The 26,455-nt window shown below is 47.9% G+C and overlaps 1 protein-coding gene across 1 annotated transcript; it reads left to right on the forward strand.

Annotated features, from left to right (window-relative positions):
- The first annotated feature begins 1,658 nt into the window (after positions 1-1,658).
- Positions 1,659-24,684, forward strand: LOC101529019 (thioredoxin-like protein 4A). Its single transcript, XM_004579411.4, has 3 exons — positions 1,659-1,921; positions 21,967-22,070; positions 24,403-24,684. Exons 1-3 carry the CDS (start codon positions 1,769-1,771, stop codon positions 24,572-24,574), a joined length of 429 nt encoding a protein of 142 aa, XP_004579468.1. The 5' UTR covers positions 1,659-1,768; the 3' UTR covers positions 24,575-24,684.
- Positions 24,685-26,455: the final 1,771 nt, after the last annotated feature.

The raw sequence follows: 26,455 nt of genomic DNA on the forward strand, positions 1-26,455 counted from the left end.
ACAGATACATTTTCTATGCTCCAAAGAATTGCAAGGACAGGCTAGCCTTTAAGGTCACAGTAACTGTATTTATTGCCATAGCAGTTTCGGCTCATACTCCCATCACTTTCATTAGTTTGTAGGATTCTTACTTATCGAGCCATTTCCTAGAGGACATGCTACACGTCTGGGCCGAATTCCGGGGCACACAATAAGGTGTCCAGAAAAGGGATGGGCTTAATTGTGCTCCTGTGTGTATGTAGTTCAAGGCCCACTCACCAAGACATGATCAGTAACATTAACTCCCAAGCTCACATTAGTGGCAAAACCATCGCACAGGGGCAAACAATGCCTCAATGGATTGCAGAATTCTTAGCGGGGTGGTTGAGTGTCCATGCAAAGGGGAATAGACTGCGTCAAGGTGGTTGGAGAGCCATTGCCAGGTCCTGCCATACAGCTGGAAGCTCCTCATGGCCTTGCCAACAGGGGAGCTGTTCTCTTCACACCTTCCTGTCATCCACACCCACTGCATGGACCCCAGCAGCAGCGCACTCACCTTCTCTCCCCACTTTTCCCAGATATAGGAAGAATAAAAGAAATTGGAGGCACCCGTCTCATCCACTTTCCTCGACCCTCCCCATCCTAAACAGTGATTAATATGAGCATGCATCCTTCTCATCTGTGTAAACATCATCAAAAAAGAAAACACATTTATTCAAAGATTCATTTTTATCGGAAAGGTAGATTTACATAGAGAAGGATAGACAGAAAGTTCTGCCATCCTCTGGCTCACTCCCCAAATGGCTGCAACAGAGTCAAACTGATCTGAAGTGAGAAGCCAGGAGTTTCTTTGGGGTCTCCTGTCGGGTGCAGGGTCCCAAGCCCTTGGGGGCCGCCCAACACTGCTTTTCCAGGCCACAGGGAGAGAGCTGGATGGGAAGTGGCGCAGTTGGGATAAGAACCCACACCCATAGAGGATCTCAGAGTATGCAAGGTGAGGATTTAACCACTAGGCTATCATGCTGGGCCCGGCTTAGCCATTTTCTAAAATGAATTCTATGTCCATGAGAGAGAATATAATTCCAGCAGTCTGAGGGCTCAGAGACGCTTTCGGGTACGATTTCCATTTCCGGGCGAGCATGAGGAACGCTGGCTTTCCTAGAGACGCTGCCCTAAGTGCAGGCGGGCAGCTCTTCCCCTGCGGATCAGAACCCACCTTCACACACTTGTGGATCTCTTCCCGGCAGCTTCTCTGCCCAGGAGACGCGGCCTGAGGGGCTTCCCGGTGCCCACTCCATACCTGAGGACACCGCAGCCGCGTCAGCCTCTCGTGACGGTAAGCTCCGCACGTCCTGCGGCCAGACGCTCCCGCTGGCCACGACGTCACCGAGACGCCGCGCGCTGCCCATGACGTCACTCGCGGCGGCGGGAGCGGACGCCATAGCTCTCACACGTCGGCGCCCGGAAGGCGGTCCCGGTGCCGCGCGTCCGGCCAGTGACCATCGCGCACTCCCTCGTCCAGTCGCGTCCGGCCCGGACGGCGCGGCCACGCCGGGAGGGCCGGCGGGCGCGCGCACGCCTGCGTCCTCACGCACGCGGAGCGGACTGCGTCACTCGCACGAGGTCGCCGCGCGGTGGCGGCGGCGGCGGCGGGCGGCGCAGAGGTGCGCTCGCGAGGCTGCGGTGGACCGGGCGGTCGGGGCACCCCGGCCGCGGTGCAGGCCAGCCCCCCGGGCCGGTCCCCGCGCTTGTCTGAGCGAGCCGCCGCGTCGGCGTCCCCGAGCCCGCCATGTCGTACATGCTGCCGCACCTACACAACGGCTGGCAGGTGGACCAGGCCATCCTGTCGGAGGAGGACCGGGTGGTCGTCATTCGCTTCGGACACGACTGGGACCCTACCTGCATGAAGATGGATGAGGTTCTGTACAGCATCGCGGAGAAGGTGAGGCCGGAGCGAGGGCCTCCACGGCTGCAGGCCGTCCTCCGCTGCCCTCGCATCCATAAGTGGGAAGTGGAGCAGCCGGGACTTGAACCTGGGCCGTGTGGGATGCCGGCGTCCTGGCCGCTGCTACACAGCGTAGGCCCCTGTTTGCTGTTTTTGTGAGCCGGCTTTGGGGTGTGTGTGTTTTCTCTGTGACCCTCAATGCCCTTTGGATGTAATTTAGTTTCCAGTGTGAAGTGACTGAAATGCAGAGAACATTAACAGGAAGCTCTGCCCTGCTGTGCTGGAATGGCTGTGAGCTGTGTGCTTTATAGAAATTGTTGGTTTGAAAACATTTGCTCCAAGACTATGGATACATATGAGCTTACTGGGCCGGAGACCAGCTCCAGCCTAGAGTTTGGAGCTCGAGAAGGGTGCATGAGATAGGCGTAGAAAGAAGAAGAGAGAAAGAATGGAGGGACGGACCACTAGGATTCCTTGATCATTGTGGACATTGCGAGAAAGCTGTCCGCTTTATTTATACAGAAGCAGTACAAGGTTTTCTTTTAGGGGCATTTTGACATAGCCTCAGGGGGGCACAATTTACAGCTTCCTGAGAGATGATTGAGGAAGGATCCCACATTCCTTGCTTATCTTGGTTTGCCAGTCTTCATCCGCTCTCCTCAGGTCTGGGCTCTAACTTTGGCGCCACCTGTGACAACCAGGCCCCTACCTTGAATTATGTATGGGTTAGTAAGTCCGGGGTCTTGGTCTATGGGGATTGCGGGCCATTGGCACTAAAGGCCATTAGGTCAGCAAGTTCACAGTTTGTTAACTGAACAAGTAAAGCAAGAGTTATAACGGTGGAAAGAATTGTAACTAGCAATGAGCCAAGTTTACTCTATTTATGTTTCAATTCTACAATGGACAAGTGAGTGTTTCCAAAGATAATTCTACAAATTGTTTCACCTTAAGACAGGGCATTATCCATTCCAACGTTGCAGCCAAGAATTTCTCAGTAGACAACACATCTTATTCAGTAATACACTCTTACTACAATTCTTATTCTACAACTTATCCATCACTTAATGGGAGAAATACATCAAAAGAGAAAAAACAAAGATCTAAGACAAAAGGTTCCAAACATTAAGTTCCTCTACAACTGCAGGTTCTACAACCTCATAAGTGATCAAACAATAATCAAAAGTATATCTTTGTGATGTTAGTGAAATCAGCCTATATTTCCTCTAGTTAGAAATTATGAAAGCAGCTAAAGCAACTACAGTTTCTATGTTCTAAAGAGTTGCAAGGACAGGCTAACCCTTAAGGTCACAGTAACTATTTTTTTTTTTGCCTTAGCAGGATAGCCTTTAGGGTCACAGTAACAAGATAACTTTTAGGGTCCCAGTAACAAGATAGCTTTTAGGGTCTCAGTAGCTATATTTTTTGTCCTGGCAGTTTTAACCCATACTCCCATCATTTCCATTAGTTTGTAAAATTCTTATCAAGCCATTTCCCAGAAAGCATGCTAAATGTCCGGGCCAGATTTTATGGCACTGGGTAGGTACACAATAAGGTGTCCGGAAACAGCATGGGCTTGATTGTACTCCTGTGTGCAGTTAAAGGCCCACTCACCAGGACATTATCAGTAACATTAACTCTTAAGCTCATGTTGGTTGTAAAAGCCATCTCACAAGGGCAGACAATGCCCCAATACAAAATTCTTAGTGGGGTGGTTGAGTGCCCATGCGAAAGGGAGTGAAAACTGCGTCAAGGTGGTCAGAGATGAATCCGCTAGGCCCTGCCAAGTAGCTGGAAGCTCCCTGGGCCCTGCCAGTCAGGGAGCTGTTCTCTTCACACCTTTGTGTTATTCACACCTACTGCACGGACCCTGGCAACTGGGTAGTGTGATGATACTGAGCTTCCTGCTGTTAGCTGCAGGTGCGCACGGTTCTGAAGACAGATTCCTGTGTGCCCCATGGAGCTGCATTCCAGTTTAGAGGAACAGTTGGTCACAACAGGGCCCCAGGCTCCCTGTTACCTCAACTCCATAATGGATAAAAATAAACATGGTATATTCCTGTGTGTCAGAGAGCCCATATAAGTACAGTTTGAAATATCCTCAGCTATATGGAGCATTGAGTTATGACAAGGCATTCTAAGTTGTATGTAAAGAGGATAAGCTCTATGAATTGTGGTAAGCATCCATGGAGGATGACTGAGGTCACTGAAGCCAGCGAATCTTAGAGGGGACACAGTACGTCTTTTGGGTATTCGTGATGGGGGCTGTCTGCTGTCAGTTCACGGCTGAGGTCCTGCCACCCACTGGAAAACCTTGATTGAGCTTCTGCTTCCAGGCTTTGGCCTGGCCTGGTCCAGTCCTGGCTGTTGACACATTGAGAATATATCATCAGAAACATTTGTCTGTCTCTGTGTCTCTGCCTTTTGAATAAACGAAAGTCCAACTTGATTGGCTGAGATTGTGGAAAACAAATAAATACGTATGAGTTGCTTCACAAGTTGTTGGGAAGTGGAATTAGATAAGTTACATTGATGCACAAATTTAAATCATGCATAATTTTTTTCATAATGTGCATTTTGCATGGCTTTTCTCAAGACCTCCTGTATGGTATTTGGCTAAAAAAAAAGTGGGGGGCCATTTTGCCCACTGTAGTGTGTGTGGCCTTGTGGGGGCCCAGGGGTGCAGATTTGCAGGGTGCCTAGGGGTTAGTGCCGGCGAGGGTGTGTGGAGACCTGGGGGCTCAAGCTGCGGCAGCTGGAGTGAGCCTGGGGATTTCTGCACATGCTTGGTTCTGGGAAGGGTCTGAGGAGGGAAGGGGAGGGCCCTGGATTAACATGCTGGTGCGGTGTGCTGGTGAATCAGGTTTGGGGAACTTTGAATGGACTAGGAACTTGAGTGGAAAGAGGGGTAAGGTCTCAGGCCAGCACATATGCCAGGAGCTTGGGACCCTAATGGATGAGCAGAGCTCCAGGCTAGCACACCATCCCATGGGCAGACTGGGCTTTGGAAGGCTGGGCTGGGGTGCAGGGACTGTGGATTGTCCAGGGAAAGGGGTAAAGGGATGTGTGGGAGGGAGACTACTGAGGGAGTATGTTGCAGTGGAGGAATGACTTCTGAGGGACTTCAGTTGATGAGACCCTTGTGTTTGCAGGTGAGCCAGGGACTGAGTGGTTTGGAGGGGGAGAAATTGGAGGTCCTTTAAGGATCAGATCAATGCACCAGCCCACATGGGAGAACTGAGCTGGGTTAATTAGCATCAACCACCACTGACCACCACTCACTGGCATGCACTAAAGCTGGGACTGGAGCCTACCCAGCAGGGCTAGATCACAGTACCTGCCAGTGGGATTTGGAGGCTCCAACTGGCTTGTGAGAGAATCAGGTCTGGGGCAGAGTCTGTGGGGGATATGTGGGCCTACACCCTGTGGAACTTCAATTTCCACAGGTTTGCTTAAGAGCTGGGATAGTGGTTTACGTGAGGGACGAGAGTGTGATGGGCAGAGCCGGGCAGAGCTGCGATACTCATTGGTTCCAGTGGAGGTCGGGGCTCAGAATAGAACCAACCCAGGGGGTAAAACCACCAGCTGATCTCAGTGATGGACTGTGGCGGGCACCGTGCTTGCTAGTAGTGCATGTAGGAGCCTGGACTGGGAATGCCTAAAGTTTTTTTAGGGGATTCCCCTGAACAAAATGGAGGAATCAAAGCATCAACCAAGAAAAGATGGAAAATGGAGTAGATCAATCAACCACCTCAGCTATATGCTTCCAGCGGAAAACTGGACAAGGGGAAACTCTAAGATGGACTATGTCAATCAGTGGACTCTGCACCAGCCTCATCATACCTGGACTGTTGCTGATGGTATGTTGGAGCTTCTAATTGATCGAGGTGACGCTCTGCTGGCTCTGCCTTCAAACCTGAGAGGGCCTCCCTAAGAGGCCGTTGAACTTGAACTGGACAAGTGGGATGCTGGACTCTGTATGGTGTGAACTTTTAATTAGGGAATCTCAACGGAACTTGAGCTGTGGTTATGCATTAAGGTGAAGGAATTCACCATGGGGGAAGGGTTTGGGGTGAAGGGGGTGGGGGGAATCCCAGTACCTATGAAATTGTGTCATATAATACAATGTAATTAATGAATAAATGAATATATATTAAAAAAAAAAAAAAAGAGCTGGGGTAGTGATGGGCTGAAATAGGCATTACCATGAAACTCTTTGATACTCATGGGCACTGGGGTTGGGAACAGGCCAGGCTGGTCCGGGCTGCAACATCCACTAACTCATACAAAGGCCAGGTCAGAGGGGACAGACTATGTCAGGTAAGGGCCTAGCACCTGCTAGGAATGTGTGAGATCTGAGTCTGGGAGTGGACCTTGGGAAACTCCCCTAGTGGGTCATAGCTTCTGCTGGTGAGCATGTGGTTCAGACCTGGGTGTTGGGGAGGCTGGGCAAAGTAGCGCCACCCGTTGGCACGTGTGTGAGTTGGTTTTGGAAGAGGGTGGACCGGACAGATCCGAGCAAACCTTTTACCCACTGGCATGTGCAGGAGTTGGGATGGAGTGTGGGTCATGCCAGGCTAGGCTATCACACCTTCCAGCTTGCATGAGCCACGGGTGGGAGTAGTTGGAAAGGGCAAGGCTGCAGCACCCACCATCAAGAGTTGGGACTGGGGGCAGGCCAGAACAGGTCAGGCTGCAGCATCTAATGGCAAAGTCGAAGATAGGGGATGGGCTATTGAGCTGGGTCAGAGCAACCACTGACATGTGCAGAATCTGTGCCTGGGAGCAGGCCTAGTTGGGGAACTAAGGGGGTGTCCCAGCTAGGTTCTACTTCCCATTGGTGAGCATAAGAACCAGAATGGGGTGGAGATCTGGGTTGAACATCACTGCAGTGTCCCTTGGCATGGGTGTGGAATGGGTCTGGGGTGCGCCAGACTGGGCTAGACTCCAACATCCACTGGTGGCAATTAAAGCCAGTGTGGTTGTAGGACAGGGTGAGTGTAGGACAGGCTGGGCTAGTTCTCAACACTCTCTGTACCACACGAAAGCTGTGTCTGGGTGTGGGCCAGGTGTGGCTGTGCTGTAGTTCCCAGTGGTAAGAACCGGAATGGGTTTGGGGCCGTTCAGGCAAGACTACTGTTCCTGCCAGGACAGGAGGTAGACAAGTCAGCTTGGGCAAAGGACCCACTGGTGTGTGAAATCTGCTGCTGAGAGGAGAGCTGATAGAGGAACCTGGGGAACTCCTCTGTCAGGATGTGGTCCCTGCAGGTAAGCACAAGAATCAGGGCGGAGATGGGCAAGGCTGGGCCAGTTCAGTTCATAGCACCCACTGTCAGATGAGAACCAGGATGAGTACAGAACAGGCCGGGTTGGGCCGCAACAGCAGCCAGTTCACATTAGGGCTGGGACTGGTTTGAATGAGATGGGGTTGGGGACAACTGACCCAGCAATTCCAATTACCAGTGTGTGCATAGGTTGATGTGGATGATGGACTGAGCCAGTCAAGAGCCCCTACTTGCGAACACACATGAGAGTCAGGTCTGGGATCTCTTCAGATAAGGTTTTTTGAGGATCCCCACCAACTGAACCACTGGACTCAGAACTCCAAACGTTACAGGATCTGTGGACTGACTGTGGAGTGTGTGTATCAAAACTGGGCCTTCTCAGTGGCTAAGATGGAGCAGCAGGTGGCATGCCCAGATGCAAATGGTGGATATGGCAATCCATTGGGGCCTGCAGAGGCCATTTGGTACCATAGCAGAGGAAGGAAGTCAGAACAATTGGGTCAACTACCCCAGCCAATTATTGACAGTAAAAATCTGGGCAAATGGAAACTGTGAAGTGGACTATGTCAGCCAATGGGCCTTGAAAGGATATCCTCATCTTTGGATCAGTGAGATCGATAGCATTTCAGAACTATTGAAAGCACTTGCACAGAACCCTCGGAGAATGGTCTGCATCGGGGCCCCTGGAATGACATCAAGGGGCTGTTCCCCATCCCTGGGTACTGAGGCCTTTGGGAGGCTGACTTCTCCCCTTATCTGCCCCATCCCCCAGATACAGGAAGAAGGAAAAAGATCGTGGAAACAGTAATCTCATCAATTTTCTCTTAATCCTTGACCCTTCCCACCCTCATCAACTATGTAAACATCATCAAAAATAAAATATCAAATTAGAAAGAGATGAGGCTGGCACAATCAACAGGCTAATCTTTCTCCTTCAAGCACCAGCATCCCTTATGGGCTCCGCTTTGTGTTCCGGCTGCTCCACTTACCGTCCGGCTCCCTGCTTATGGCCTGGGAAAGCAGTGGAGGATGACTAAAGTCTTTAGGATCCTACACTCTCATGGGAGACCAACAAAAGGCTCCTGGCTCCTGACTCCTGACTTTGGATCAGCTCAGTTCCAGAGGATATAGCCATTTGGGGAGTGGATTAGCAGATGTAAGATCTTTCTGTCTGCTCTGTGTAAGCTGCCTTTCAAGTAAAAGTAAGTAAATCTTTAAGGGAAAAAAGAAAAAAGACACTGTGCTATTCAACAGACAATTAAGGTTACTTAAAAATAGCATACTAAATGTTATTTATTTATTTTAAAGGTTTATTTTTATTGGAAAGACAGATTTACAGAGAAAAGTAGAAACAAAGAAAGATCTTACATCCAAAAGAAAACTCTTCCATGCCTAAAAGGCTGTAATGGTTGGCACTCAGCTGATTGGAGCAGAAGCCAGAAGCCTCCTGCATGTCTCCCATGTGGGTGCAAGGTCCCAAGGCTTTGGGCCATCCTCTGCTGCTTTCCCAGGCCACAAGTAAGGAGCTGGAGAAACGGGAAGTGGAGCAGCCGAGATATGTACCGAACCGGTGCACATATGTAATCTCGGTGATTTCAAGGGAGGATTAGCCAATTGAACCATAGCATCAGGTCTGAAATGTTATTTTCTTTATTTATTTATTTATTTATTTATTTTAAAGTCAGATATACATAGAGGAGGAGAGACAGGAAGATCTTCCATCCGATGATTCACTCCCCAAGTGAGCTGCAATGGCTGGTGCGCGCCGATCCGGAAGCCAGGAGCCAGGAACCTCCTCCAGGTCTCCCACGCGGGTGCAGGGTCCCAAGGCTTTGGGCCGTCCTCGACTGCTTTCCCAGGCCACAAGCAGGGAGCTGGATGGGAAGTGGAGCTGCTGGGATTAGAACCGGCACCCATATGGGATCCCGGGGCGTTCAAAGCGAGGACTTTAGCTGCTAGACTACGGTGCCGGGCCCTGAAATGTTATTTTAGATACAGATTTCCACACCTGGAGACATACAGACTTACACTAATCGATGAATTTGAACTACCATAGGTACATAGACACAGAACATGGGGAAGGGAACTTTTTTTTTAAAACAGGTTTTTTTTCCCTTTTATTATTTCTGTATTATCATTTTATGATACAGTTCCATAAGCCATGGGATTTCCCCTATTCCCGCTCCTATTCTCCCCCCCTCTGAGTTCCCCTATATTATTGCAACAGTATAGTTCCTCATAGACAGTCATAAGTCCATCATTGCGGGCATGGACAATGGCAGAGTCCAGCATCCCATTGTCAAGAAACATCCAGTGGTTTCACTGGGAGTCCATCCTCGATCTGGAAGTAGAGATACACACTAGACCATATCCTCACATCTGGACATGTCAGTTTCCACTACACAGTCACTATAAATCCCCCCAAGTGAAAAGCCACAAAACAAAACCAACAGCAGGAAGAAAAACAGAAATTTACAACATGCCACTGGATATGATAGTCTCCATTACACAATTACTATACATCCCCTTAAATGAAAAACTACAAAACAAAATCAACAACAGAAGGAATAATAGAAACTTAAAACACCATGAAGTTAAATAACATGCTACTGAATGACTAATGTGTCACTGAAGAAATGAAAAAGAAAATCAAGAGCATTCTTGAAGAAAATGATGTTACTGTATGACCGGTCAGTGAAGAATTTAAAAAGAAAAGTGTTTTGATGAAATGAAACTAAAAAAACATCAAAATCCAGGAGATATAGTTTCCCTGATCTTTGTTGGTGAGATGTATCTCCTGTAGACAACAAATAGATGGGTTTTGTGTCGTTAATCCAGTCTACTAATTGGCTGTAGGGGGAAGAACTGGGCTGTGAAATCAACCCTGTTCCCACACTAACCATCAGGGACTTGCCGCTCTGTCTCTGCTCCTGCTCCTGGTCAAATCAAACAAAGCAGCAGAACGGGCAGTTCTTTGGGGTCATCTCCCGAGATCCCAGTGAACTCCCCTGCCCATCTGGTTGCTGGTGGAGTTATGGGCACCGATGGAATTCAAATTGTCATTTCTGAATGCCGCTGGCCTGTTGGGGGGCTTCCAGGTGGCAGTAGGCAGTGTGGCTTACTGGAGGACCTTCCAATTACTCAAGTCTGTTTGGTTTTCTGCTGTGAATGCTTTATGGTCATTTGTAGCACGATTGGAAGCAGCAATACTGGGTGGTGGAACCAAGTGGGAGAGTGGTTCATTTGTCCTATCTGCTTTCCTCGGAATGGCTCCCTGTGCCTGGCCTGAAGCTTGTGCGTTTACAAACCAGTTTACATGGGGACAGAAGGTTGTCTTCTCCCAGAACAAAGTTTGTAGTGCTCTTGGCTGGCATGTAAGTGGAGGTGTGGAACCCAATGTGGTAGCCTAGTGGCTAAAGTCCTTGCCTTGCATGTGCCAGGATCCCACATGGGCACTGGTTTGTATCCCAGCTGGTCTGCTTCCCTTCCAGCTCCCTGCTGTGGCCTGGGAAAGACCCAGAAGAAGCTCCTGCCTCCTGGCTTCAAATTAGTTCAGGTTCAGCTGTTGCGGCACTTGGGTTGTCGGCCAGTGGATGGATCTTTCTATCTCTGCTTCTCTAAAAACCCGAGTTTCCAATAAAAATAAATAAATTTTTGAAAATGAATAAATGAATATAAAAAGTAGAGTTGTACCAGCCTTGGGAAAGGGGGCCACCATTCCCTATAGAACTCTGGGTCTTACTTGGCTGCCATTACTTTTGTCTAGGTATACGGCTTGTTTAAAATTGGAGTCTTCGGTGGATATAAAGTGCTAGCTTTTCTGTTTCTGTATTTTCTCTTTTTTTTTTAAGATTTATTTTATATTTTTATTGCAAAGTCAGATATACAGAGAGAGGAGAGAGAGAGAGGGGAAGATCTTCCATCCATGGTTCACTTCCCAAGTGGCCGCAACGGCTGGAGCTGAGCCAATCTGAAGCCAGGAACTTCTGGATCTCCCACACGGGTGCAGGGTCCTAAGGCATTGGGCTGTCTTCAGCTGCCTTCCCAGGCCACAAGCAGGGAGCTAGATGGGAAGCAAGGCCACCGGGATTAGAACCAGTGCTCATATGGGATCCCAGCGCGTTCATGGCGAGGACTTTAGCTGCTAGGCCACAGCACCGGGCCCTATTTCTGTATTTTCAAACTGAATGTTTTCACAAATGGAGAAAATTGTGGATACCTATGTTAATTTCAGCTTCATGTAGAAGGTACTGAGGAGTTGTGAGCTGTCTGGGAAGACTGGCTCTCCCAGCTGTGTTGAGCTTTCCAGGCTGGAGCCTGCCAAAAAGTGAAGCAGACGGTGCCACGGCAGCACAGCTTGCTAGAGCTGCCCACCAGAGTGCACCCTCAACTGTTCTTATAGGAACCCATCCCGCTTCTGCCAGGATGTGTCCCCAACTCCCCACCCCAGCAGAATGGACTGGGCTAGCTCACAGTCAGGAAGTGCTCTTGCTGACAACGATATTTTTCCGGAGTTGAGAAGCTCACATAGCTTGTGTGTGTCAAGGACAGTCAATGGAGGCCACAGACAGGCCTGCCCCTGTGAGGCCCGGCGCTTGCTCAGGATATGTGGGAGGGAGGAGAGGTGATGTTTGGTGTGGCTTCTCTTTCTTCGCGTCGTCTGTGATTTTCTTATTGAAGAAAGTGTTGGATAAAACAGGATTTGCATTTTGAAGATTATATGGAATCGAGTTGGAGTTTGGATATCATTTACAAAATGCAGGAGCTGTTAAACCACTCTGAAGAAGGTAGGGCTTCTCACGTCATTCCCTGCCTGGGAGATGGTGACTCTTAGCTGCCAGCAGGGCTCTGAGCTTTCCCTGGGGTGTTCACTGTCCTTGGCAGCAATGGACTTGGTGCATGGAGCCTGAAAATAACACGCATGACTACTGTCTTGGTGAGATAGCCAAAGTTTATTAGTGGCATCAGACTTTTTTTTTTTAATTATTTATTATTTAACTTCAGTAATTACATTGTATTATGTGACACAATTACATAGATACTTGGGTTCTCTCCACCCCTCCCCAAACCCTCCCACCATGGTGGATTCCTCCACCTAGTTGCATAACCACAGCTCAAGTTCAGTTGAGATTCCCCCATTGCAAGCGTATACCAAACATAGAGTCCAGCATCTTATTGTCCAGTCAAGTTCAACGGCTTCTTAGGTATACCCTCTCTGGTCTGAAGAGAGAGCCAGCAGAGTATCATCCCAATCAATTGAAAGCTCCAACATACCATCAGCAAAAATTTACATCATTATGGAATTAATTGACATAGTAATGAGTAACCAATATGTTAAAAGTAAATGCGAGTTCCCAGTCACCTTCTGTGACCACCTCACCTATACTTCAATTTTAGTTTATATACAACATATAACATTCAAAACATAACATGTTATACATAACATCATATCATCTTAAATTAAGGCAAACATGTGGTATTTAACCTTTTGGGATTGGCTCATTTCCCTTAGCATTATGGTTTCCAGTTTGGCCCATTTGGCCACAAAGAACTGCATTTTGTTTTTTTTAATAGCTGAGTAGTATTCCATGGAGTAGATGAACCATAGCTTTCTTATCCAATCCTCTGTTGATGGGCATTTTGGTTGCTTCCATGTTTTTGCAATTACTGATTGTGCTGCTATGAGCATAGGAGTGCATGTTGGTTTCTCATAAAACAAGTGTTCTGGATATATTCCTAGGAGTGCTATTGCTGGATCATACGGTATGTTGAATTTGAGTTGTTTGAATATTCTCCATACTGATTTCCATAGAGGCTGTACCAGCCTGCAGCCCCACCAGCAGTGGAGTAGGGTTCCCTTTTCCCCGCAACCTCGCCAACAAGTGTTGTTGGTGCTTTTATTCATGTGGGCCATTCTTACTGGCGTTAGGTGGTACCTCATTGATGTTTTAATTTGGATTTCCCTTATTGCCAGGGAACTTGAGCATTTTTTCATATGTTTATTTGCCATTTGGGTTTGTTCCTTTGTGAAGTGTTTGCCCATTTCCCGTGCCCATTTCTTGAGTGGCTTGTTTGTTTTGACATTTTGGTTGTTTTGTAGCTCTTTGTATATTCTGGAGATCAGCCCTCTATCACCTATGTCGTGTGCGAAGATCTTCTCCCATTCTGTGGGTTGCCTTTTTACTTTGTTGGTTGTTTCTCTAGCTGTACAGAAGCTTCTTAGTTTGATGAGGTCCCAATTGTTTATTTTGGTCCTGATTTCTACTGCATTTGGAGTCTTTTTTAGGAAGTGAGGGCCTACCCCTAAGTGTTCCAGTGTGTTTCCAACATTTTCTTCCAAAAGTTTGAAGGTTTCTGGATGTAGGTTTAGATCTGTTATCCATTTAGATCTGATCTTAGTGTATGGTGAGAGATGTGGATCTATTTTTTTGTTTCTGCAGGCTATCAACCAGTTGTCCCAACAGCATTTATTGAACAGACCTTCCCATTTGCCTGGATTGTCGTTTGTCTTTTTGTCAAAGATTATTTGGCTGTATCTGTGTGGGTTTCCTTCTGGTGTTTCTATTCTGCTCCATTGATCTTCCTCTCTATCTTTGTGCCAGTACCACGCTGTTTTGATAACCACTGCCCTATAGTATGTCCAGAGGTCCGGAACTGTGATTCCCCCTGCTAACTTCCTGTTTTTTCAGGATGGTTCTAGCTATCCGTGGTTTTTTGTGCTTCCAGATGAACCTTTGGATCATTGTTTCCAGTTCCATGAAGAATGTTTTGGGCAATTTGATTGGGATTGCGTTGAATGTATATATTGCTTTTGGCAGTATAGACATTTTAATGATATTGATTTTACCTATCCAGGAGCATGGGATGTTACTCCATCTTTTGAGGTCTTGTTCAATTTCTTTTTTAAGTAGTTTGTAGTTTTCTTCAAATAAGTCTCCTACATTTTTGGTTAGATTTATTCCCAGATATTTCATACTTTTCTCTGTTATTTTGAATGGTATCTTGCTGGTTAAGTCTTTTTCCATCTTGGGGCTGTTCGCATACACTATGGCTGTTGATTTTTGTTCATTAATTTTGTACCCTGCCACTCTACCAAACTCTCATACAAGTTCTAGCAGTCTCTGTATTGAGTCTCTTGGCTCTTCTACATAAAGAGTCATATCATCTGCGTATAGTGAGAGTTTAACTTCTTCGTTTCCCATTTGGATTCCTCTGATTTCTTTTTCTTGTCTTATGGCCTCAGCGAGTACCTCTAGGACTATGTTGAATAGTAGTGGAGAAAGTGGACATCCCTGTCTTGTTCCAGATCTCAATGGGAAGGGTTCCAGTTTTTCTCCATTCAGTATGATGCTGGCGTTGGGTTTTTCATATATGGCTTTAATTATGTTGTGGATTTTTCCATCTATGCCTACCTTGGTTAGGGTTTTTAGTAGGAAGTGGTGTTGGATTTTGCCGAAAGCTTTTTCTGCATCTATTGATACTATCATGTGATTCTTGTTTTTCAGTTTTTGGATGTGGTGTATCACATTTATGGATTTGCGAATGTTGAACCATCCCTGCATTCCAGGGATGAATCCTACTTGATCTGGATGAACGATCTGTCTGATGTGTTTTTGAATTCTGTTGGCTAGGATTTTGTTGAGAATCTTAGCATCAATGTTCATCAAAGAGATAGGTCTGTAGTTTTCCTTCTCTGTTAGTTCTCTGTCTGGTTTTGGGATTAAGGTAATGTTGGCTTCATAGAATGAGTTTGGAAGGGTTGCCTCTTTTTCTATTGTTTTGAAGAGTTTGTAGAGGATTGGGGTCAGTTCTGTTCGGAATGTTTTGTAGAATTCTGGAGTGAAGCCGTCTGGGCCTGGGCTTTTCTTTGTTGGGAGGTCTTTAATCACTGATTCAATCTCTACTTCAGTTATGGGTTTGTTCAGGTCGTTTGTTGCCTCTGGACTAAGTTTTGGCAGGTGGTAGAAGTCTAAGAACTTTTCCATTTCTTGGTGATCTTCTGATTTGTTGGAGTACAGTGCTTTGTAGTAATTTCTAATTATGGCCTTAATGGATGCGGTGTCTGTTGTTATGTTGCCTTTTTCATCTTTGATGCTGTTAATTCTTGCCTTCTCTTGTTTTTTCTTTGTCAGTCGGGCCAGTAGGGTGTCTATCTTGTTTATCTTCTCAAAAAACCAGCTTTTTGATTCATTGATTTTGTGTATGTTTTTTTTTATTTCTATCTGGTTGATTTCCTCCCTTGTTTTGATGATTTCTTGTTTCCTAGTGTGTGTGGGGCTCTTCTGCTGTTGTTTTTCCAATTCCTGGAGGTGTGTGTTTAGTTCCTGTATTTGGCGCCTCTCTTGGGCCTTGACATGAGCTCCAATTGCGATGAGTTTACCCCGTAGCACTGCTTTGGCAGTGTCCCACAAATTTTGGAATGTTGTGTCAGAGTTTTCATTGGTTTCCATAAATTTTTTGATCTCATCTTTAATTTCTTCTCTGATCCATTGTTCGTTTAATAGCATATTGTTCAGCCTCCAAGAGTTTCTGTATTTCCTGGGACATTTTGAATTGCTGATTTCCAGCTTCATTCCGTGGTGGTCTGAGAGGGTACATGGTATGATTCCTATCTTTTTGAAGTTATTTAGGTTTGCTTTGTGTCCTATCATGTGGTCAATCCTGGAGAAGGTGCCATGCACTGCTGAAAAAACTGTATAATCTGTGGCCTTAGGGTAAAAAATTCTATAGATGTCAACCAAGTCCAGTTGTTCTATTGTTTGTATGAGCTCTGTTGTTTCTTTGTTGAGTTTTTGTTTTGTTAATCTGTCTATTGTTGTTAGTGGGGTGTTAAGATCACCCACTATTATTGTGTGCATATCTATGTCTCCCCTTAAGTCCGTAAGTAATTGCTTCACGTAGCTAGGTGCGTTTGAATTTGGTGCATATATGTTCACAATGGTAATTACTTCCTGATGGATCAGTCCCTTCACCAATATATAGTGTCCTTCCCTGTCCTTTTTGATGTGTGTCAGATTGAAGTCCACATCATCTGAAATTAAGACAGCTACCCCAGCCTTTTTTTCTCGTCCATTGGCATGAAATATCTGTTTCCAACCTTTCACTTTCAGCTTCTTCGAATCTCTTCTGGTTAGATGTGTCTCTTGTAGGCAACAGATAGTTGGGTGCTGTTTGATAATCCATTCTGTTAATCTATGCCTTTTGATTGGTGAGTTCAGGCCATTTGTGTTAAGGGTTAAAATTGAGAGGTTGTGATTTTGCCCTGCCATACTTGTTTTTGTGGGTGTTGATATCTGTGTAATTGCCCTTCCTTGTGTGGACTTTAGTGGGGAGATCTTCCTGTTTGCCATCTTTGCTTATGATTCACCTCCTTTTTTTCTGGATTTAGTGCATTTCTAAGGAGATTTTGTAGAGCTGGTTTTGTGCTGGCATATTCTTCTAATTTCTCTTTGCTGTGGAAGTATTTGATTTCGTTCTCAAATACAAATGAGATCTTTGCTGGGTACAATATTCTTGGTTGACAGTTGTTCTGATTCAGGATTTGGAAGATCTTTGTCCATTCTCTTCTTGCTTGTAAAGTCTCTTCAGAGAAGTCAGCAGTGATCCTGATTGGTTTTCCCCGGTATGTGATCTTTTCTCTGCTTCGTACTTGTCTTAGGATTCTTTCTTTGTCTTCGTTGGAGTGGAACTTGAGCACCATATGTCTGGGTGAAGATCGCTTTGGGTCATATCTGCTGGGAGTCCTCTGACCGTCCTGGATTTGGGCTGGGTTCATGTTCCAAGTGTTTTGAAAGTTTTCCTGTATAATTTCGTCGAGCACCATTTGCATTCCTGACTCTTTTTCCGCTCCTTCAGGAAGGCCAATAATCCTAATATTTGATTTTCTGAGGTTGTCTTTCATTTCTTGTATGGTCTTATTGGCTTTGTTCAGACTTGTCTCCAGCTGTTTCATGAACTGGGTATGTTCGTTTTGTGTGTCTTCTGTTTCAGAGATCCTCTCTTCTGCTGTATTTGTTCTGTTGGTTAGGCTCTCAATTTTGTGCTCTAAGTCAAGGATTTTACTTTTCATTTGTTGTATTTCTGAGGCTATGTGGTTATTGAATTCCTTGAAGTCCTCCCAATTCTTCTCGTTGTCTCTGACATATTTTAACATTATTTTTTTGAATTCCTTGTCTGGTAGATCTTCTATGTCTTCATCTCGCATCTCCGAAACAGACATTGGCTTTCGATCCTTTATTGGTAGGGTGTTGGCACTCTCATCTGGATCATTACCTTTTCTGGTATTTCTTCCCATTGTGTTATTGTTTCTTTTTTGAGAGACCTAGGCACCAGTGTGCTGAGGGGTCTCCAAGCACTATCCTGTAGAGATCGGAGTCTGCAGGCGTGGAGTAGCAGGGTGTGGGAATTTTCAAGGCACTTTTGGTGCGTCTCCAGAACACTGGACCTCAGGGCGCCACTTCCAGGGCCCAGCGGATTCAAAGCGCACTCTCAGCTCGTCCCCTACAGGTATGCTACCACAGGACGTGGGGGAGTGAAGGCACTCTCTGTGCGTGCCCCCTGTGCGCGGAATCACAGGGCTCGGAGCATGGGACTATAGGGCGTGGGGTGTTCCAGGTGCTCTCTGGAAGCGCCTCCTGTGCAGGCCCGCCCACCCCAGCGCTTGCAGGGGACCGACCGCCCCAGCGCTAGCACGGGACTGCCCAGCCCAGAGGCGTGCTTGGGTTCCTGTGGGATAGCACCGCCCAGCTGAGTGCCAGACCACAAAGGCACGGGGGAGTATCCAGTGTGCCTTTTGCCTTTCTCCCAGACACAGTTTTGGCAGTTTCATGGCACTCGCCCTGTGTAGACGCTGGAGTCTGGGGGTGGGGGAGGGGCGGGGAGACGAGCACCAATTGTGTTCAGGCTCTGTGCATGCCCCTGGGGGGCCAACTCCCGAAGCCTCCAACCCACCACTGTCCCCACCCAACTCACTCAAACCTCAGGTTCTTGCAGTCTGCCTCTTCCTCTGGTCGGAATCCTCGCCGCAGGTGCGTCTCCCGACTGCTGTGTCCGTTGCTGGTCGCGGCGGGTGCAGGCGGCTGGAACCTGGAGGCTGCGGCTGGGGCAGGTCCCGGCGGGGCTTGGCGACCAGGGTGGGCGGATGCCGGCAGGTCCCGGTGATTCAGGGTCCTGGTGACCAGGGTGAGCAGATGCCAGCGGGTCCCAATCACCGCTCGTCCTCACGGCCACTGCGTCTGCGGGTCGGTTTGCGGGTCGGTCTGCGGATCGGTCTGCAGATCGGTCTGCAGATCGGTCTGCAGATCGGTCTGCGGATCGGTCTGCGGCTTTCAGTGTCTGCATTCAGAGGTGACTCAGCAGGTCAGGAGCGGAAAGTCGTCTCCCCTGCCCTTTCTTTTGTTTTTCCCTGGTTGCTCTTCCGAGTTGTGTGGATTTTTTTGGTTCCACACTGTCCAGGGAACTTCACGTTCTTCTCCCTGTAGTTCTATGCTGCTCCACTTACTCTTTTGTCGCGTTCTAGCCCTCTCTGTCTGTGAGCTCTCTCACAGTCTTCCTCCTATGTCGGCCATCTTGTGAGTCTCTAAGTGGCATCAGACTTTTATAGACTAAGGATCATGTAGGATAAGGGAGGAGGTATTGAGCTTATGTAGTGCCCATAAACCTTTCTACAGAACCCATCAATTGTTTCCACACCCTTGTTTGGAACTATCTTTTGTATATCCCATTAAGTGTTCTCATTCACATGATGTCCATTCAGTTGTTCTCATACAAATGAAATCCAATCAGTTACACAAATGGTATCCAATCAGTTGTTGTCATACAAATATTATCCTATCAACTGTAATCCTATGTCCTTTTAGAATGACACTGTCCTTCTACACTGGGGCATTGGCAGGCATGTGGAGAGAGTTACCAGAGAAAGAAAGGAATGGAGGGGGGTGTTTCATCTGCTGGTTCACTCCCTAAATATTTGCAGTGGCTGGGGCCATGCCAGGCCAGTGCCAGTAGCTTCTTCCATATCTCCAACCTCACTGGCAGGGTCCAGTCACTGCTGCTTTCCAAGGCCCTTTAGCAAGGAGCTGAATGGGAAGTGGGGCAGCCGGGACTCAAATCCCATATGGGATGCCAGAGCTATAGGCAGCAACTCTGTTCTGTCTCTCCATGTAACAATTAATATTTTACCATTCTCAAGTTATCTAGCCTTGTTTATTTTTGCTGCATTATTTAGAACAAATCCCAGCATATCATGTTATCTCATTTATAAATTAGAACTGTTCTTGAAGTAAGTCTGTGAAGAAATGTGAATATGTGCTGGTCTCCCATGAGTGCCAAGCAGACAGTACAAAATGAGGGAGCTGGTGAGGGTACATCTGCTCTCAAAGGGTAGAGACCACAAATCCACAGGCAGCTGAAGGCAGGGCTGTGCTCCGCACAACCAGGAAGAGAGTGCCTCTGGTTGCTGGCTTCCTTGTGCCACAGTTGCTCCCACAGCACACCAGGGCCCACAAGTTTAAGGTGGTCACATCCAGCTCCCTGCTTTCCATACAGCTCCCTGCTTGTGGCCTGGGAAAGCAGTCAAGGACGGCCCAAAGCCTTGGACCCTGCACCTGCATGGGAGACCCGGAAGAAGCTCTTGGCTCCTGGCTCCTGGCTTCAGATTGGCTCAGCTCCAGCCATTGCAGCCACTTGGGGAGTGAATCATCGGATGGAAGATCTTCTTCTCTCTCTCTCCTCTCTCTGTATATCTGACTTTGCAATAAAAATATAAAATAAATCTTTAAAAAAAGGAAGAAATAGTCAAGTGTTTAAACACACACACATGCACACAAACATGATCCTGTCTCCTGTCCTGTGTCCCTGTCCCAAGGTCTTTAGAACAGTTAAGTGTTTATACACACATGCACACAAACATGATCCTGTCTCCTGTCCTGTGTCCCTGTCCCAAGGTCTTTAGAACAGTTAAGTGTTTATACACACATGCATACACACATGATCCTGTCTCCTGTCCTGTGTCCCTGTCCCAAGGTCTTTAGAACAGTTAAGTGTTTATACACACATGCGCACACACACACGAGCCTGTCCTATGTTATAGAGGTTCTGAGGAATAGTGAAATTTACACATATTTAAGGTTAATAAAGTTTATAACTGAACATTGGCATTAATGAAACATTTGATGTACAGGCCCGAAAAATCAGAAACCTTGATAGTTAATTGTAACATATAATAGCATGTAACAGCCACTGATGGTATAATATACAATTATAAAAATGCTTGGTAATTTAACAGAACGATCATGAATGAAGCAGGACCCAAAATATTGTTTTGTATTAGCCATGTGACATTTCTGAAACAGTGTACATAATTTTTTTTTTATAAGCCTTAAGAAAAAGCAGGGAAGGGTCTTTAGTGAAAGAATCAGAGAAGGAGCAGGAGGGAAGTGTATCCGGAGCAGCAGCAGCAGCTCCTCTGGTGTGGAGGGGTGAGGGGTGTTTTTATTCTCCCCCACTGTTTTATTTTTAAATACTGTCTGATGAGCTTACATTTGAGGAAAATGGGTCCAGCTGATCTTGCAAGCATTCAGTCCAGAGCTGTTGGTGGGTAGGAGCTGGCCAGGTTCTACAAGCATGTTATCAAGCAGAGGTGTGATGTAAATCACCACTTATAGAAGTGCAGGTTGCAAAAATTCCCATGGGTATTACTGTAATTCGGCCGTGGATGTTTCCGGAGAACATTCAGAACTTGTCCCAGCAGAACCAGGCTGGACTGCAACACCCTTGGTTCCAGTGCAAGTCGGGACTGAGAGCGGAGCCAGCCCAGCGATTGCAACCACCAACTGATCGTGGCGATGGACTGTGCCGGGCCCGGTGCTTGCTGGAACATGCGGGAATCTGATCTGGGAATACCTCAAAGTTTCTTTGGGGATCTCCCCTATCGAACTGCTGGACTCAGAGCCCTGGCTAGGAGAGGACGGAGGACGGAACAGGTCAGTCAACCACCTCAGCTAAACGTTGGGCAGCGAAATACTGGGCAATTGAAGACTCTGTGATGGACTGTGACAATCAGTGGATTCTTCAATGACCTAATCGAGCTGGGAGTGATGTGACTGGCAGCGATCCATAACTGGAGGACTATTAAGACCACTTGAGCAAGTATCTCAGAGCATGCCCCACATCCGGGACTTTGGGCGGGTGGGAGACTGGGCGGGGATTCTCCCTCAATATCCCCCTTCACCTCAGATACATAAATAGTATAATAAAAATATATATTAAAACAAAAAAGAACTTGTCCCAGAGTTAATCAATTGCTGAACTATTGAGAAATGTTATAGTCAATTGTAAAAAGGCCTTGTGGTGTTTTCTTGTATGTTAGCGCTGTTCACTTAAAAACTGTCCTACTATGGTCCTGGCATGATGGCTCAATGACGAAACCCTCATTTTACAAGACTGGTACCCCATATAGGTTGGTTGATATCCTGGCTGTTCCACTTCCCATCCAGCTCCCTGCTTGTGGCCTGGGAAAGCAGTGGAGGATGGTCCAAAGCCTTGGGACCCTGCACTCACAAGACCTGAAGAAGCTCCTGGCTCCTAGCTTCAGATCGGCTCAGCTCCTGCCATTGCGGTCGTTTGTAGAGTGAACCAGTGGACGGAAGCTCTTCCTCTTTCTCTGTCTATAAATCTGATCTACCTTTCCAATAGAAATAAATCTTTTTTAAAAAGTCCTATTATGACATAAATTCTTGTTGTTTTATCTCTTTCCTGTAGGTGAAGAATTTTGCAGTTATTTATCTTGTGGACATCACAGAAGTGCCTGACTTCAACAAGATGTATGAGCTGTACGACCCGTGCACTGTCATGTTTTTCTTCAGGTGTGTTGGGGGTGGTGTGGCTATGGGACTGACTGAGCTGAAAACCCCTAAGACCCTTTCAACACTTGAGAAGGAAGCTGGGGCCAACTGATCTGGGTTAGTCTTTTGAGTAAATTCCACAGTGGCAGTTCCAGTTTCAGTGTTGTTTATCCAGTAACAACTTGCTCATTTGCAACCGCGTGGCTGGAAATCCAGGCAAAGTATAAATAAATGGAAGTTGTTACCTGCACCACCATCAGGGGGCACCAGCATTTTGTGTGGTAAATAACTCCCTGACTACGATGGCAGTAACTTAATTTAATTGTCTGTTTTTCCTTGTTTGATTTTCCTGGTTTGATTACTTTGTTTATAGGTACAGTAAGTTGGCTACTCTGTAGTTCTGTTGTTGACTGTGGAGAAGTGCCACTCCCATGGTTTCCGCAGGACTTGGCTGCAGCTAGGAGAGCTTCAGCCACATGCAGGAGGACGTACAGTCCGGCTGGGCCTGGGGCTCCTGTCAGGGTCAGCTGCATTCTTTCCTCAGGATCCCTCTGTCTGTGAAGGCAGCATAGCGGTGGGGAGTCCCTCTCAGGACCTGCCAGCTTGACCTGTGCAAACCTTGCTTTGAGAAGGCCCACCTGGATGTCCCCAAGACTAATGCAAATCGCTGGGAAAGAGCCCCTGCCTCTGCAGACCTCCCTCTGTAGAGCTGGGCCCCAAAACCTCGGGCTGGCAGTCATGCTGTTTGTCCAGGCGAGGCTCTGCAGGTAGCACTGCTCCTGTATGGAGCTCGCTGTGAGGCTGAGTGGGAAGGGATGCCCACTGACCTGTTTCATGTGGCCTGGCCCAGAAAGAGCTGCTTCAGAACTGGGAGGAAGGCCGTGATGCAGGACTGTCTCCAAAGACAGCATTTCTAAGTGTCACATCCCCGCATCTGCTCAGCCTACAAGCAGGGAGAAATTTTTGGCTGCCACCTGTTTGAGAAGATCCTAGGGGTCTCCCACCCCTGAGGCTCCCCCTTTTTCCCAAAGCGGGGGTCTTCTCCACTGAAGCCAGTGGCCAGGAACACTACCTAGGTCTCCCACATGGGTGGCAGGGGACCAAGCACTTGGCCGTCCTGTGCTGCCTCCCGCGATCAGCAGGGAGCTGGAAGTGGAGCCGCTGGGACTCAGCCTGCTTCCATACTAGGTTAGATGCTGCCTCACAAGCACGTCTCTTGTGCGTGTTTTTTCACAATGTCCTGTTTCCTGCTCCATTTCCCAGTGGTAGGCCCTCCCTTCTGCCCCTCACCAGCACATTCTTAGGTCTGTTCAAGGCTGACTGGGCCTTTTTACTAGGCTTCTCAGAATTCTTCCAATATTGAGCTAGACAGAGGGATCTGCCTCCTCTGAGACGTGGCTGGGCTGTCCCAAGGGATAAGATTCCAAGAAGGGCGGGGTGTCAGGCTGGTGTTGTGCTCGCTGTGGGTCTGACAGTGTGCCCAGAAAAGGGGATGAGATCTGCAGTTTCTATGAAAGTAGTGCTAGCACTATAAATGCTCCAGTTATATTAACTGAGCCCCACCAGGTGTCAGGGCCTAGTGCTATATCAGTGTCAGCTAAGATGGGATTCCACACTCATTCAGCTAAACCAGGTATCAGGACCACAGTGGCAGCCTGCCACACAGCTCGGTCCAGCCGTCAAGAACAGTGAGTGACGAGAAACAAGCAAGAGGTGGCAAGAGATCAGGGCCAGATCCTGGGCTTCCAAGACCCCGTCCAGGGGGACGGCTGGCAGCATCGTCCTGAGGTGAGTGTGAAGAGAGGAGTGCCTCAGATGTGCCTCGTGGCCTCCTGTGGTTGAAAGGGCCTGCCATGAAGCACGGTCATGGAACAGCAGGTTGAACCAGATGTGGGATCTTGTTAGAACCACTGATGATCCATCTGCAGCAAACCGGGGAAAATTCACACAGGTGTAACAGGGTTTTGTGAACATAAATACAAAGTCAGGAGAAAATCTGGCCCCTGAAGAGTATAGAGGTGGTTTGCTTCTTGAGCATGGCAATGAAATGTCACTTGTGTTTTACCTTGTCGGGCCCTGGGAGTACTGCATAACTGTGCCCTGCCTATTCCCTGCCTGTTCCCTGTTGATTCGTGCAGCCCCCTCTGCTAGTTTGTTGTCCCATGTACCAAGTGTACCCTTGACCTTGAGTTGCCCTTAGGGTATTTGAAGGAAGCACAGAGCATGCCTGCATTGAGCGCAAAAGCCATGTTGCCTCCTGGCAGCTGAGTCCTCCACTCTGTGGTCAGCAGCTCTGTGCAAGAATGGTTCAATCTTGACAAGATTTTCATGGGATTCAATGGCTTCTTTGCAGGAACAAGCACATCATGATTGACTTGGGCACTGGCAACAACAACAAGATCAACTGGGCCATGGAGGACAAGCAGGAGATGGTGGACATCATAGAAACTGTGTACCGTGGCGCCCGCAAGGGCCGAGGCCTGGTTGTGTCTCCCAAGGACTACTCCACCAAGTACCGATACTGAGGCCTGTGTGGGGTTATTCATATCCTATGCCAGGCTCGTGAGCTGGAGATGCTGTGCAGTGTGCTTGCCCAGGTGGCCGTGAAAATAAACGCAGCAACTTGATGCGGGGATTGCCGATTGTACTCACAGTCCATTCTTGTTTCCCTCCGGCTCAGTATGCTTAGCCGTCAGCTGGGGCTCAGCATAGCCAGGTGCTGCCAGCTCAAGAGAAGTTTGGGAGGAGGGCGCAGACAGCATCTGTCCATCTGAGGCTGACTGAGGGTCCTCAGGGCTCTGCCTGGCTCCTGGGTTGGGAGGTGCTATGCCCCAGAAACAGCCTTCTGTAAGGCTCTGCAGAATCCCCATCTCCATAGGGACACCGGCCGTGTTGGGCAAGAACCACCTTGCTCCTGGATAGGACTGTGGTATGTGATCCCAGGACCTAGGGCCATAGTGCTTGGGTGCAGACAGCCAGCACAGTCCATCCCAGCCTCCAGATAGTGCATTGCTGTTCCCAGGAGGGCTGGTGCAGCTGCCTTTCACTCCCTGGGGCTGTTTGTGATGTGTAGGTATACTGACCCTGCAGTCCCCTCAGTGGGGGTCTCACTTCAGGGCTGGTATTGGACACAGTGGGTTAAGCCACCACCTGAGACACCTCTCCCATATCAAGTATTGGTTCATATCCTGGCCGGTCTGCATCTGGGATCTGGCTCCCTGCTAATGCAGTGGGAAGGTCAGTGCTTGGTTCCCTGCCACCCAGGTAGCAGTTCCTGACTCCCGGCTTCAGTCTGGCCTGGCCCCAAGTATTCCAGGCATTTGGGGAGTGAACAAGCAGATGAAAGGTTTCCGGCTCCATCTTTCCCTCTCTGCCTTTCAGATAAATGAATAAACCATCTATCCATATATAACTCCTTCCTGCAGTACCCACACTTTGATATGAGAGTGTGTGGCACTCCATGGCAGCTGCTGTGGCTTTCAGACCCAGACTCTTGTCTACTGACCAAGTGTGAGCAGTAGCCGTTACTGCAGTCTTGTATACATGTGGAATACACAGGTATTACTTTGTACATGCATGCTAACACAGTGTCCACAGGTGCACAGGGAGTGTCTTGTGCACATGTAAATACACAGGCGGTGCCTTGTGCAGCTGTGTGTGAGCATGTGAAGCAGTGCCTTTGGCTGCTTAATTAGTGTGAAGATGCTTAGTGCTGTTGTTTGATTATGGTTGTTAAAACATGAGGAGTACTTAATGAGACAAATGTTTAACATATAAATAAGCAGTTTTGCTACATGTACAGATTCAAATAGTTTGTTTCCATGTGTGCAACGAGGAGCAGGAGCCCACTGCATAGTGTTGTGAGGCCTGGCATCTGACAGTTTGCATGCTAGGCACTTCCTACGTGTGAGGAAGAGACTCAGTGGTACTGCTTGTTCGGGAACGTGCAGATCCATGGGGAACACCAAAGCCACCGGGCTGGACTCAACAGACTGTGGCAGGTGTTACTGAGTGCATGGAGGAGGCAGAGTGCTTTGCACCTGCTGGGGTGGAGGTGTAGAAAAGCAGAGTTGCCTAAAAACAGGTGGGTGGTGTTCACAGTTAGGCCTGGTGCTGCCTAGCCATTTAACTCCACGCCAGTGTCCCCACAGGACCTCACAGCAGCGTTAGCAGAGCAGCCAGATATTGAGTCCTGAAGAGAAATGGACAACCCTTAGACCACCTGGCCACGTGGGAGAAGTCAGTCTCCACTCAGTATTTGGTCCCTGTTGCATGAACTGTCCGGTACAGACAGACCCAAAGCCTGCAAGATTCTGGTGTGAAGTTGGTGAGTGTACAGCCATGTCAGGGACTATTGACCCTGAGTGGGCTGTGGGTCATCTCACTGATGGGCAGCAGCGTTGTAT

The sequence above is a fragment of the Ochotona princeps genome, unplaced genomic scaffold, assembly GCF_030435755.1.
Source record: "Ochotona princeps isolate mOchPri1 unplaced genomic scaffold, mOchPri1.hap1 HAP1_SCAFFOLD_129, whole genome shotgun sequence".
Lineage (NCBI taxonomy): Eukaryota > Metazoa > Chordata > Mammalia > Lagomorpha > Ochotonidae > Ochotona > Ochotona princeps.